At 42.8% G+C, this 13,207-nt stretch overlaps 2 protein-coding genes across 2 annotated transcripts; both read left to right on the top strand.

Annotated features, from left to right (window-relative positions):
- Positions 1–3,174: 3,174 nt before the first annotated feature.
- On the top strand, positions 3,175–3,993 carry LOC149139193 (uncharacterized). The gene has a single exon (XM_089450632.1). It carries the CDS (start codon positions 3,175–3,177, stop codon positions 3,991–3,993), a length of 819 nt encoding a protein of 272 aa, XP_089306758.1.
- Positions 3,994–5,034: 1,041 nt separating this feature from the next.
- LOC149139192 (uncharacterized) lies at positions 5,035–6,042 on the top strand. The gene has a single exon (XM_089450631.1). The coding sequence runs from the start codon at positions 5,035–5,037 to the stop codon at positions 6,040–6,042; it is 1,008 nt and encodes a 335-aa protein (XP_089306757.1).
- The last annotated feature ends 7,165 nt before the right edge of the window (positions 6,043–13,207 follow it).

Raw genomic sequence — 13,207 nt, 5'->3', positions numbered from 1 at the left:
TCTCTTATCACAAAACTTTGAAAGATGTAAGTCTGATCCGAATGTTTACATGCTCAGGACACATGATTCTCTTCTTATCTTAGTTTTGTATGTGGATGATCTCCTAATCACTGGCAGCTCGGCTTCAGCCATTGCTACAGTCAAGAGGGCCTTGCATGATAGGTTCTTGATGATGGACATGGGTCCATTACACTTCTTTCTTGGTCTTGAGATCAGCCAGGATGCCACAAGCATCAAACTCTCTCAGGGTAAGTATGCACGGGATCTCCTCGAGAGATTTCGCATGACTGACTACAAGCCAGAACCGACTCCTTTTCTGTCTGGGGTCCACCTTGAGGATGGAGGTGACACTCCATTAGTTGACAGCACTCTCTACCGACAGCTAGTGGGGAGCTTATTGTACCTCACCCACTCCAGACCAGATCTCTTATATGCAGTAGGGGCAGTTTCCAGATACATGCAGGAGCCGCATGAGCTACACTGGAATGCTGCCAAGCGCATCCTCTGATATGTGTAGGGCACCATTACGTTCGGGACTCACTATCCAGCAAGCACTGCATTGAATCTCCTTGGCTTCATAGATTCTGATTGGGCAGGAGACCGAATTGATCGCAAGTCCACCTCCTGATATTCACTCAGTCTAGGATCTGGCCCTATCTGTTGGTCGAGAAAGAAGCAGGTTACTATTGCTCTCTCTTCAGCGAAGGCCGACTACAGAGGAGTAGTCAACATCACCATTCAGGCTCTGTGGCTACAACACTTCCTCACTGAGTTGGGTGTCTAGTTCCACCAACCAATTGTCATCTGGTGTGACAACCAGAGCACTCTCAAATTTTGCAGGGATCCAGTACAACGGCAACGAACGAAGCACATAGAGATCCATATGCACTACATCAGAGACTTAGTACATGATCGGGTCATTGATTTGCAGTTCTGTCCTTCAGCAGAACAGACTGCAGACATCTTCACCAAGACATTCACTGAGCAGAAGTTTCGCTCTCTGTGCAATCGTCTTGGAGTGAAGGACACAGTGGCTTAGCAACTGTCTTTTCTTCCTCTTTTCTTTTGATTACATTGTATTTTGAGGGGGGGGGGGTTCCCTCTTTCCTCACTTTTAGTACAAGTTGCACTGTATTTTGGGTGACCTTTGGCCTTAGTTGCCAGGGCCCATTTTCTATTTTTGCCCATAGTGGTGTTCAGGGGGGGGTGTTGGAACTACTACACACCTACATGCAGACTCTTAGTTAAAGTATGGGACTACATGCAAGATTCCTTCTGCATGATTTACTCCTTGATTTGCTCCTTCTTTAACTGTGCAACTAGTTAGTTCCTCTGCATGATTTACCCCCTAATTTGCTCCTTCTTTCACTCCGCAACTAGCTAGTTCTCTCCAGAACTTGTTATAGGTGTTGAGTCTTCTCATTGATCACCACTATGGTGCATTACCTTGGGATATTCACCCAGTAATGCTATATCATGAGCATTGTAACCTATTTTCTATTGAATCATTCTTTTTTTCTTTTGATTTTCTTTTAGTTTTTTTGCTCTGCAAAGCTGTGTGTTCAACCTTTACTAGCTAGATTCATTTGTGCAAGTTTTCTAACACATTTACAATAAGAGAGACTTCTCTGAGGCACCATGAAGATTCTACGTAATTGGTGGAGAATATGGGAATCAAAATGCGGTTGTTCTCAATTGCATGGTGTAAGCCTATGGAGATGTCATTCCCCCTCTAGGGATCATATGTGTCAAGGAATACTCGGAAACCTACGCTGTCGAGGGCGTAGTACAGATGGTCAACGAAGACCTTTCTCACATCACGGCCTCTGAAGCTGAGAAATACGTCGTATCCTCTGTAGGTCGTCCTCTCTCTTCCGCCATTAGAATTGAAGCAGTAAAGGAGGAGATGAATGGCGGCCACTGCAATCACAATTGAAGCGGCAAAGGAGGGGATGGAAAGTGGGGTGAAGGAGGGAATAAGCACGCCCTCACCGAACATGACTGTTTCAGATTAATGAAGGAAAGCAATATCTATGCCAACAAAATGCGTAGAGTTTCTCGATTTATAAACTTTCATCTTCTGATATCCTCCGCGACAACTTTACTGGTCTCACAGCTGGAGCTAAGAATCCTAGTGTTACATTTGGCCCACAAATCCAAAAGCTTTTCTTTTGACTTTTGGATGCATGCACTTGGTCCTACAGCCTGGGTACGCATGGTGCTACGACTTCAGTGGTTTCACAACCGGAGATGAGGATCCTGGTCTTACACCTTGGCCTACATCTCCAAAGGTTTTTGTTTCTACGACTTTAGTGATGTTACATGAATCTGAGAATCCTGATCTCACGTTGGTCTTAAAGCAGAATTATGGGATTATGGGACTAGAAGACTAGGAATTTTTTTTGGGGCTGTTACGACCGTTGTGCATTATAGATGTGAAGTTTGGGGAGTAGTATGTTGTGTTCTATAGATGTGAAGTTTGGGGAGTAGTATGTGGGGAGTAGTATGTCAGATTACAAGTAAAGAAAATTAGAAAGAATTTAAAAATATTTAATTATTAATAATTTCAAAATCATATTAATTGTTTTTTATGAGATCTTGTTGGTTGACACTGGTTTGTTTCTGATGGAGGTTGTGGCTAGCTTGTTAAGTTACTTAAAAAAAGTTGAAAGCATGAATGAAAAATATAGATTGGTTCAAAAAAATCTCTATATGTCAAAGATTTCAACAGGATATGTGATGAGAAGATATATTTTGGTGCCAAAATTACTAGAAATGCTAGACTATTAATAGCACGGTTGAAGACCGTGTCTAATCATCTTAAATGTGAAAAAGGGAGATGGACAACTCCAAAAAAAGAGTTATTTGAGGACCATGTCTCATCATCTCAGATGTTAAACAAGGAGATGGACAACTCCAAAAAAAGAATGAAAAACTCCAAAAGAAAAATGAAAAGAAAAAATCTGCATCTTTCATAAGAAATGAGAGGTTTAAAAAGAATGGAGAAAGGCGATGGGAAACTAGGGTTAGGGTTTGGGATCAAGTGACCCCAGGCGGACCTTCTCCTGGTCAGGGTGTAGGGGATCCCATACCAACCTGCGGAATCACACACCAATACAACGACAGTTTAAATAAGGGCAAAAGGCGTTGTGATAAAGTTAGTCTGTAAGGAAAATGAATGAAGCGAGTAGGGGGAGAGAGATCCCCTCCTACAAGGAGATCACAGTAGGAGAGTCGAGTCAAATCGGTGCAAATGGACGATCTGGGAATCAAAGCAAGGACGCGCCGGTGATGGGAGCGGTATGGCAAGATAGGACGGGGAACAAATGTCTACCGAGGGCAACAAAAAAACCCAGGTTTGTAGTTCCAAATAATAAATTAGAGGAGTACAGAGGATATATGAAAGACCATGCACTTATTTGCAAGTTTGTAGGAACATGGTTGTCTGAGAAATATTTGATGAAATGGATACAACAGAAATGGAAACCCAAAGGGTATATAGATCTTAAACTGGGGGCAAAAGGTTTTTTCACAGTAATATTTGCTAATCTGGAGGATAAGGAGAGGATATTTGAAGAAGGCCCATACTTCTTCAACAACGCAGGGCTATTCATGAGGCAATGGGAAGAATGTTATAATCCGGAAAAAGAAAAAATGTTAGCAGCACCAGTTTGGGTCAGACTATTTGGGCTCCCGATAGAATTCTGGGATCCAGAGATTTTAGAAGGAATTGGGAACTCAATCGGGACCTTTGTGAAGGTAGCAGAAACCACCAAGAGAGGCAGATATACATCATATGCCAGGATCTGCGTCTACATGAATATCACAGAACCACTGCCGGATAATATTGAAATAGAATATCATGATGAAGTTTGGCAACAGCCAGTCGATTATGAACACATTCCTTTCAGGTGCAGACGGTGCCATGAGTATGGCCATTTGTTTAAAAACTGCCCGATGAATGAAGTCAACACCAATAAATCAGGGGGATGAAAAGAGAAGCACGGAGCAGGAGAGAAAGACGTATGAAGGAAACAGGGGAGGGTTTACAGAAGTACAGAGAAGAAGAAGACCCCAAAAAGGAAAAACCAAACTAAACCCCTCTTATCCAGAAGGCAATCAGAAAAGCCAGAATCAGTTCGAGGTCCTATGAGAATTAGAAATGGAAGCAGAAGGTGAAGAAGAGGAAGATGAAATAGGAGAGATCCAGAAAGAAAATAAAAAGGAAAATAAGGAACCAAATAAGATGGAATTGGAAAAAGAGGGAGAGAAGGGAGACCGGGCTCAAGAACAGATCCAAATGGAAATAGATTCTCAGCAGGAACAAGAAGGAGAGGAGGAACAGGTCATGAGGAAACTTCTACAGGAATGGAAGCATCTGGATGAACGGTTCATACCAGATGACCAGAAACAACTCTATAAAGATATGTTCCAAAGATACAAAGAAAAACGAGGGATATGGATAGCGAAGCAACCAGAGCAACTTGGAACACAAGGAGATCAGAATACAGAAATAGGAATCACAGGGAAGGGTGGAAGGAAAAGAGGAAGGAGACCTATGAGTGAGACCATCCAGATGGTAGGATATATGTTGGTGAATTCAGGAAAAGTTGTACCATTGTCAGAGGTTTTCCAACAACCCCTCAAACTATTGAAATGATTATTACAACCTGGAATATTAGAGGACTGAATAGTAAGGGAAAATAAAGATATCTGAAAGAGAGACTCAAAAGAGATAAACCAAATATAATGCTAATCCAAGAAACAAAATTATGAGAAAGAAAACTAAAAGAAGTGATGAGCAATTTTAAGCTGCATTATGAGATCATTGGTCAAGATGCGGCAGGCAGTGCAGGAGGAGTAGCAATCCTCTGGAACCCAGAGGAAGTCTAATTTGAAGACTGGACCAGCATACCACGCATACTCTCAGGAAGATTCAGAATTCTAGGTTCTCAAGAATGGATCCTCTTATCTAATGTATATGGACCCCATATACAGAGCGACCGTAGGGTTTTCCTTCAGAACATGGTAGTAATGCGATCCTTGTATCCAGCTTCGCCTTGGATAATGGGAGGAGATTTCAATATGCTAAAATTAATAAACAAAAAAAAGGATGGACTTAGAAGAACAGAGGCAGACATGGAAGCCTTCAGAGATTGGATAACAGAAAAAAGGCTTGTAGACATACAAACAACAAACGGGATCTATACATGGAATAACAGAAGGGGAGGTAGACACCAGATCGCTTCTAGACTAGATAGATTTCTAATGTCAGAACAGATCATAAATTGGGACATTTTCATTGAAGCTGTGATTCTTCCTGGGATGGGATCGGACCATTGGCCAATTAAAGCAGAACTAGACATTAAAGCAAGCCCTAAGAGAAAGCCCTTTAGGTTCGAAGCCTTCTGGCTCAGGGATAAAAATTTCATGAAGAAAGTAGAAGATTGGTGGAAACAAAGTAGTCAGAAAGGAAGAAACAGAATGCAGACATTTCAGATGAAACTAAAAGAACTGAAAGGAAACATCAAGAAATGGAATAAGGAGGAATTTGGACATATACTCAAAGATCAGCAGCTTCTAGAGCAGAAGATGAAGCAAATCCAACAAGAAATAATTAATACAGGTAGAAGTGAGGACCTGGCCAGAGAGGAAGGGATCCTGATAGGACAATTGGAAGAGAGACGAAAACAAGAAGAGATCTTGTGGAGGCAAAAATCCAGGGTAAATTGGTTAAGAGAAGGGGAACGGAATACAAAGTTCTTCCACCAAGCAATGATTCAAAGAAGGCAAAGAAATAGAATCTTTTCTATTAAAGATGAAGCAGGGACAAGAGTTACACAGCATGAGGAAATAGAACAAGTCTTGGTGAAGCATTTCAAGGATCTCCTCACGGAACCTAATGTAGACCGTGGAGAAGCTATTGAAAGAATATGTAAAGAGATTCCGAGTAGGATCACTAGAGAACAAAACCTAGCCCTGATGAGGGCAGCTACTCTGGAAGGAAGTAGAGGAGGTAGTAAAAGGGATGAAAAAGAATAAAGCCCCAGGCCCTGATGGATTCACGACGGAATTCTATCAAGTAGGATGGGACTTCTTGGGCCAAGATATATTGGATGTTGTGGAAGAATCAAGAAGGAACCAGAAGGTAAGTACAAGCCTAAACTCAACCCTCTTATCTTTGATTCCTAAAGAAACTAAGTCTGAAGTCCCCCAGGGCTTTAGACCCATTGCCCTCTGTAATGTCATATATAAGATAATAGCTACCTTAATGGCTAAAAGACTCAAGCCTATCTTATCTAGCATTATTTCCCCGGAACAAACAGGCTTCGTTGAAGGTCGGCAAATCCTGGATGGACTTGTGGTCTCCCAAGAAGTAGTGCACTCTTTGAAAGTTAAAAAGGAAGCAGGTATGATGATTAAACTTGACCTCTCAAAAGCTTATGACCGTCTAAATTGGAAGTATTTGAAAGAAGTTTTAAGGGCTTTTGGCTTTTGCAATAGATGGATGATCTCCTCAACCAATTTCTCCATCCTTGTGAATGGAACCCCCTCCCAGCCTTTTAAAGCGTCTAGAGGACTCCGACAGGGGGATCCTTTGTCGCCTTTCTTGTTCATCATAGCTGTAGAAGGCCTAGGTAGGTACATCAAAAAAGAAGTAAGAGAAAGAAAGCTCAAGGGAATACAAATATGGGGTAACAACCTTCCTATTACTCATCAACAATTTGTAGACGACATTATGTTGTTTTGTAATGTGTCCCTTAGAGAAGCCCACAGAATCAAAGCAATTTTAGACCTTTTTATGACAGCTTCAAGTACACAAATCAATAATGACAAGTCCTGCACTTATTTTTTCAACACTGCTCGAAATATCAGAAAAAATTTAACAAGAACTCTGGGATTTCGATCAGGAGAACTCCCAACAAGATATCTAGGAATGCAGTTAGCCCTGAATCCCCTAAGGGTGTCAAATTGGCAACAAACCATTGAGAAAATTGCTAGGAAACTAGCTAACTGGTCTTTCAGAACTTTGAACTTTGCGAGCAGAGTTGTTTTAGTTAAGGCAGTCCTTCAATTGATTCCAATATATCAACTATCGGCAATGGCTGCCCCTAAAGGAGCGTGTACAAAGATGGCAGAAATCTTCAAAAAATTTATATGGGGAGGTCTGAAGGATCAAAGAAAATGGTCTTTAGTATCATGGAAGGATTTAGTGAAAAGCAAGACGGAGGGAGGATTAGGACTTAGAGATCCCTATATCCTGAATCAAGCAATGGGTGCTAAGTTGTGGTGGCACTGGATGAATGGAGGAAATGATCTATGGAAAAGAATATGGACAAAAAATATAATATGCCTACAAAACTAGAGGAAATATTAAGAATAAGGGATACACCGAAAGGGTCGACAATCTGGAATTTAGCCAGTCTAAACAAAGAAATAATAACTAGGCATGCTTTCTGGGAAATCAGGGATGGCAGCTCAGCCAGGTTTTGGGAGGAGGCCTGGCAGCAAAGAGAAAGATTGAATGGACTGCAAGCCCTATCAGATATATGCCAAAAAGTAGATGAGAGGGGAATGAATTTGGTAAGGGACTTCTGGAAAATGGAGAGCCAAGATGAAGTCTGGAGAATCTGGAAGAATCCAGAAGAATGGATGGATCAAGTCGATGGAGAACAAAGGGAGTCATACCAAAAGGAAATGCAGACAAGGAGAATACCTATAAGATCTGGACCGGACATTCTGAGATGGGGACACACAATAAAAGGAAATTTTTCAATTAAAGAAGCTTATCATCTTTTAATTCCCAGAGAACCAGAGGATACGACAGTCAATTGGAAACAAATATGGAATAGCAATTGGTGGCCGAAAGTGGCACACTTCCTTTGGTTGGTAAGCAAAGGTCGTATCCTGACCTGGGACCAACTCCAAAAGAGAGGCATACACGGTCCCCCCAGATGTATTCTCTGCAAACAAGAACAGGAAACACAAGAACACCTCCTAAACTCATGTAAAGAAACTCAGCAACAGTGGGAAGAGGTCAGGATGCTCTTTGGAAAAACCCACAGAGATCAACAGAGCATTAAAAACACTATTAAAATCTGGGGAGGAGGACATTTTATGAGCCCGGTGGTAAGACGAGCTTGGAGCCTAGCAGTAGGGATGAATATGTGGATGATCTGGAAAGAAAGAAATAGAAGAATTTTCCAAAACAAAGAGATGACAAAAGACCAAATCTGGGGAAAAACCTTGAGCCATATTCGTGAGACTATACTTGCGGACACTTGGAATGGAGAAGACTGGGAAATGATGCCGGAAGAAGATCAGATTTTAAGGAAGCTAAACCTGCATCAAGGGATGGTGGCCCCACAGATGTGGAAAGAACCCAAGACAGGATATAATGGCACCATGCACTTCTCCCGCCCCATGGCTGGATTCATAAAGTTAAACTTCGATGGAGCCTCTAAAGGAAATCCAGGCCCAGCAGGGATTGGAGGTCTTTTTAGGGACGATCAAGGTAGAACAAAATGGATTTACTCAGATAATGGTGGCATTATGAGTAACAATGAAGCTGAATTGATGGCAATACGTCAAGGATTAAAGATAGCAATCAGAAATGGATATAATAACCTGGAAGTGGAAGGGGATTCCCAAATGGTCATACAAATACTCAAAAAACTTAACAATGGGACCCCATGGGACAAAGTTACGCAGAGTTGGAGAACGGCCAGTCTAATCCAAGAACTGGAAAGTATCCTAAGAAGATTTGAATATATGATCATTAAGCATGTTAGAAGAGAGGCTAACAGAGCAGCAGATTATCTTGCGAACTGGGGTTGCCAGGAACAGGGAAGGAAAATGGATAATATATGGACTATGCATTCAGAGGACTTAGAATTAGAATAGCTAAGAATGATTCTAAACCAGGATAATCATGAAGACACGATTCAAAGGCAATAGAGACAGATGGCTCCCGATCGGGATGTGGAATAAGGTAGGTGAGGGTGGCAGGAGTGATTATGATCACGAAATGACAGATGGACGTAACCATTGGTACGAAGATGCCCTTCCAGCCAAAACAATGAGTAGTAGGACGACGCAAGTTTCAAGAAATTGAAGTGGGGAAGGTGGAATGCAGAAGATTAGTAGTAGTGGTGGCGATAGTGGAAGAGTGAGAAGGTTGGTGAAGAGGAATTATATGAAGGTGGCAGAGTATAGAAGAAGGGGTAATCTAAGCGAGACGAGGGAGGAGTAGAGCGCAGTGCAGCCAGGAGGAGCCATCAAGGAGGTTAGTGATTCTGGGTATGTTAAACCTGAGATCCCTGCATTCCTTTTCTCTATCTTAGTAGGTATAATGGACAAATTTAATACATGTGAAGCCCCTGAGGAAGAAAAGGGCTGGAGTGAGTTCGCCCTTCACTCAACAATACATTGTGAGGGGCAATTGGGTCAGAATCGGGGGGGGGGGGATTCTCGATGAATGGGGGAATTGTAGTCAGGAGCATAGTCCGAGAAGAAACTTGGGAGACTATGTCAAACAATCCATTGTAAAAGCAGAGGGGAAGTCTGAAAGAGGGGATTCAAAAATCATGTCCTTAGCCCAACAATTGATCTGCATGACAGAGGGTCTTATACACCTCTTGTATCCTGGAAATAACGAACAACGTCAAACCAAAAAAAGGGTGGCGACTGTAGCAGAAGCAGAGGAACAACCATAGAGAAAATTGCGGTGGAAGACATCGATGAGAAACTTAAAAATATGACCCCTGTGATTGATAACTGTCAACAGGAGAAGGTAGAAAACAGGATGGCACGCCCGAGTCGTGGCAGAGGACGTGGAGGCCGTGGGTGACCAAGGCAAGGGAATCAGGAGAGCCGGCCAACAGGTTTCCCAAGTAACCAGAGCAGAGGGAGACGGTCCACCTTGACAGCAGTCCAGGAAGTGGTAAGAGCGTATCGGGAAGGTATGAGTGAAGACATTCGCTGAATCATTCAAGACACGGAAACCAGTGTGTTGAAGGAACAGTCTGAATCCGAGGCAGAAGAATGGGCTGAAATGATTAGAGATCCAAGGAATATGCGGGGAAGGCTGACTCTGTATACGTAGTCTCTACATATCTATTGGGTACTAAAACACCTCCTGGCAAAGGCTCTGGAATAGGTGGTAAAGGAAATGGTGGAGATTGCAAACGACATACCAAATATGCAGAAAGAAATAAAAAACTTTCAGGTTATCATGATCAAGCAGAACAACAAACTTGAGGAGATGAATCAGCTGATGTCCCAGTGGATCGCACAAACCCAAGTAAGGATGAACAAATGGATGCTCCCATGGACATGGACCAGAATACATGCATCAGGAAAGAATGATCCTCTTGAGTCTCTTAAGCATTTTTTTGTGAACCTTTTATTTTCACAGTTTTATGCATGACAGTAGCTTAATTGGTAGTTTCAGTTGTATTGTGCATATAGCCAGAATGGAAAGACTTGTTAAATTTTGTTTTTGGAATGCTGATAGCAAACTAAGGTGGCCAACAGACCTCATTTCCCTTCGGGGTAGGTTGAGGCCACCAAAACGATGTATCTAGTCTCGTTGGTTTTTATAAATAGAAAAGAAAGGCACTACCTATACTTACAAAAAAAAGAGAGGTTGAAAAAGAATGACACTACACCATAAATTATCAAAATTATGAGGATATTCATAATCAGTTTAATAGCATTCCGAAAATGGATTGTTTGAAAAAATTGTTCAAAGAAACGAAGCTTACCATTTCTCCACAGCTCCAAAACTTGTTCTCGGGCTTTGGCCTTGTGCATTTGGTCCCACAGCTCCAAAAATTTATCTCGGGCTTTGGGCTTATACACGTGGTCCCACTGCTCCAAAAAAATTTCTCGAGCTTCAACCTTATACACTCGTCCCACATGTTCAAAACTTACAACTGGGCTTTGGACTTATACACTTGGTCCCACAGGTTCAAAACTAGTTCTTATACACTTGGTCCCACAACTCCAAAACTCCAAAACTTTATCTCGGGGACTCTGGACTTATATAGTAGGTCTTTGGGATTATACACTTGGTCCCACATGTCACACCCCTAGGCCGGCGGTAGTCTTTCAACCGCGCTTGGCGAGGTGCGACACCACCGAACACTTTCTTTTCACCAATACTTATGTTCATGGACTACGCCTAACCACTTATCCTACTTAGTTTGTGTTTCTCAACCAAGTAATTATTAATGTTCCTTTATACCAATGAACACCCACAATTGCATAGTATAAAGGGAGGGGCAACTCCCTGAACAATGACTCTGCCCAAATAATATATTATACAACTTTACAAAGTTACAAAGCTTTACAAGTATACTTGGAAACCCCAAGTTTCATACTTAGCCAAATTTACAACTTCATCACACCACCGTGTGACAACCAAGATTTCCTTGCCCAAGTCGGGCGGGCGCACCCTCACACGAGCTGCCTTCCGCACTTCACAACCGAACCTTGTTTTCGTGCACGACGGGTGGGTGACTCCACCAAGTCACCAAGACACCCTCTTCGCACAACCAGCTTCACCAACATTCCACTGTTCTCCCGGCTTCACTAACATTCCACCATTCACCAACTTCACACCGGCTTCACCAACCAGTGGGTACTCCTACCCGCGCCCTCACCCAAGACCGAGACAGCATGCCTACCTCCGTGCGGCCTTGCCCAAGAGTGGGCGCATCACCAAATCTGCACCTTCCCTTCTATTGTTGCAGCTACACTTGTCTTGCGCACTTCTCTACATTAGATGATGAGCGAAGTTGTTCGATGTCAAATGCCTCCACGCCTTCGTTTACTTATATGGTGCGTTGGGCAAGTCTTGGCTGCCCAGCCGACTTGCCAACGCCCTACATTTCCATCACAAATGCCCTCAATCATAGTCAACCTTCATTCCAAGTGTAGGCCGGCTCGTGGGTAATCCAACCATGCTCCATGCCTTATAAAACCAAGTCGCTCTCCCTTCTTTATGCGCATTATCACATGACTTCATCACACTTTAAGTCTGAGCTCCTTACTTCGCATATTTTCCTTCGTTCAAGTCGCTCGTCTGCCAAGTCGACTTCGCACATCGTGCCGGTGGGCGTGCCAAGGATTGTAGGTCCTTACATCCTCCTCCATCTGAAATCATTGTCGTCCTCGACAACATACCATCCTGGTAGCTATACACCAAGATCATCAACAACTCATCCTCGGTCCATGATGTCAACTCCTCCACATACTGCAAACATCCCTGCAACATATGTAGAACTCCCATCTCCATCATGTGTCGTCCCATCCTGTGCACTGTCCTCCTTGCCTACCTGATGCCAACATCTCTCTGTGCACTTCCAGACCCCATGTTTGAAATAGTTGGGTAGCTAATCCAACTGTCACGCTCAAGCCATGAGAGTGAACATCCTTATACCTTTACCAGTCTATCTCAAATTCTGCCACATCTCGGACTCACCAAGAATCTCACCCATGCTCAGGTCCATGGAAACTCCATCCCATCTGCAACATGTCATGATGCTTGATGCCAAGCCATCCCTGCACCTTCTGCCATACCTGCTTAACCTGCTTTAAGGACTCACTGCCATGAGCAGCTAACAATGAGCCCCATCTTCTACGTCATCTAAGAAGATGTGGAGGGAGTAGAGCCTGAAGGCTCACCCTCACTAATCATCTCAATCCATCTGTAAGGATTTTATATCTCCATCCTCTATAGATAAGTGACCCGATCCTCCTCCCGGACATTCGGCCTCACATAAGCCTCCTCATGATCATCATCATCATCCTCAGCCACTTCTAGCCTTCTTGAAAAATCCAAGATACTATCAGAAAGTGTCCTGAAGATCAATGACTGCTCGGTAAGCTTTGTCTCAACCATGGACAACCGCTTACTCATATCCTCCATTCGCTTCTCATCCTCCATTTGCATTACTGCCAACTTACAATCAGGTTTTGTCACTCCAATGGTTGGAACACCAATGGGTACATCCTCCCTTCCATCGTAAATGTACAACCTCTTCAAATGTGGAACAATCATAGCATCAAATTGTTTCAAGAATTCCATTCCCAACACAGCTTCATAGTCATCTATCCACACTATAGTGAAGTTGACCTTCCCTGTCCACTCACCTAGTGTTGTGTCCACCTTTTCAGCTACACCAAGAACACAATCAGGAGG

Source organism: Pinus tabuliformis, chromosome X (assembly GCF_031772625.1).
Source record: "Pinus tabuliformis cultivar Carrire ecotype Pingquan chromosome X, CPIR1, whole genome shotgun sequence".
In the NCBI taxonomy this organism is placed as follows: Eukaryota; Viridiplantae; Streptophyta; class Pinopsida; order Pinales; family Pinaceae; genus Pinus; species Pinus tabuliformis.
The sequence above is the reverse complement of the archived record's forward strand: the minus strand, read 5'-3'. Positions and strand labels throughout refer to the sequence as shown.

Bases quoted from the DNA above. Each gene is read 5' to 3' on its own strand.
- LOC149139193 (XM_089450632.1), top strand. From the start codon at position 3,175: ATGAATGAAGCGAGTAGGGGGAGAGAGATCCCCTCCTACAAGGAGATC.
- LOC149139192 (XM_089450631.1), top strand. From the start codon at position 5,035: ATGCGATCCTTGTATCCAGCTTCGCCTTGGATAATGGGAGGAGATTTC.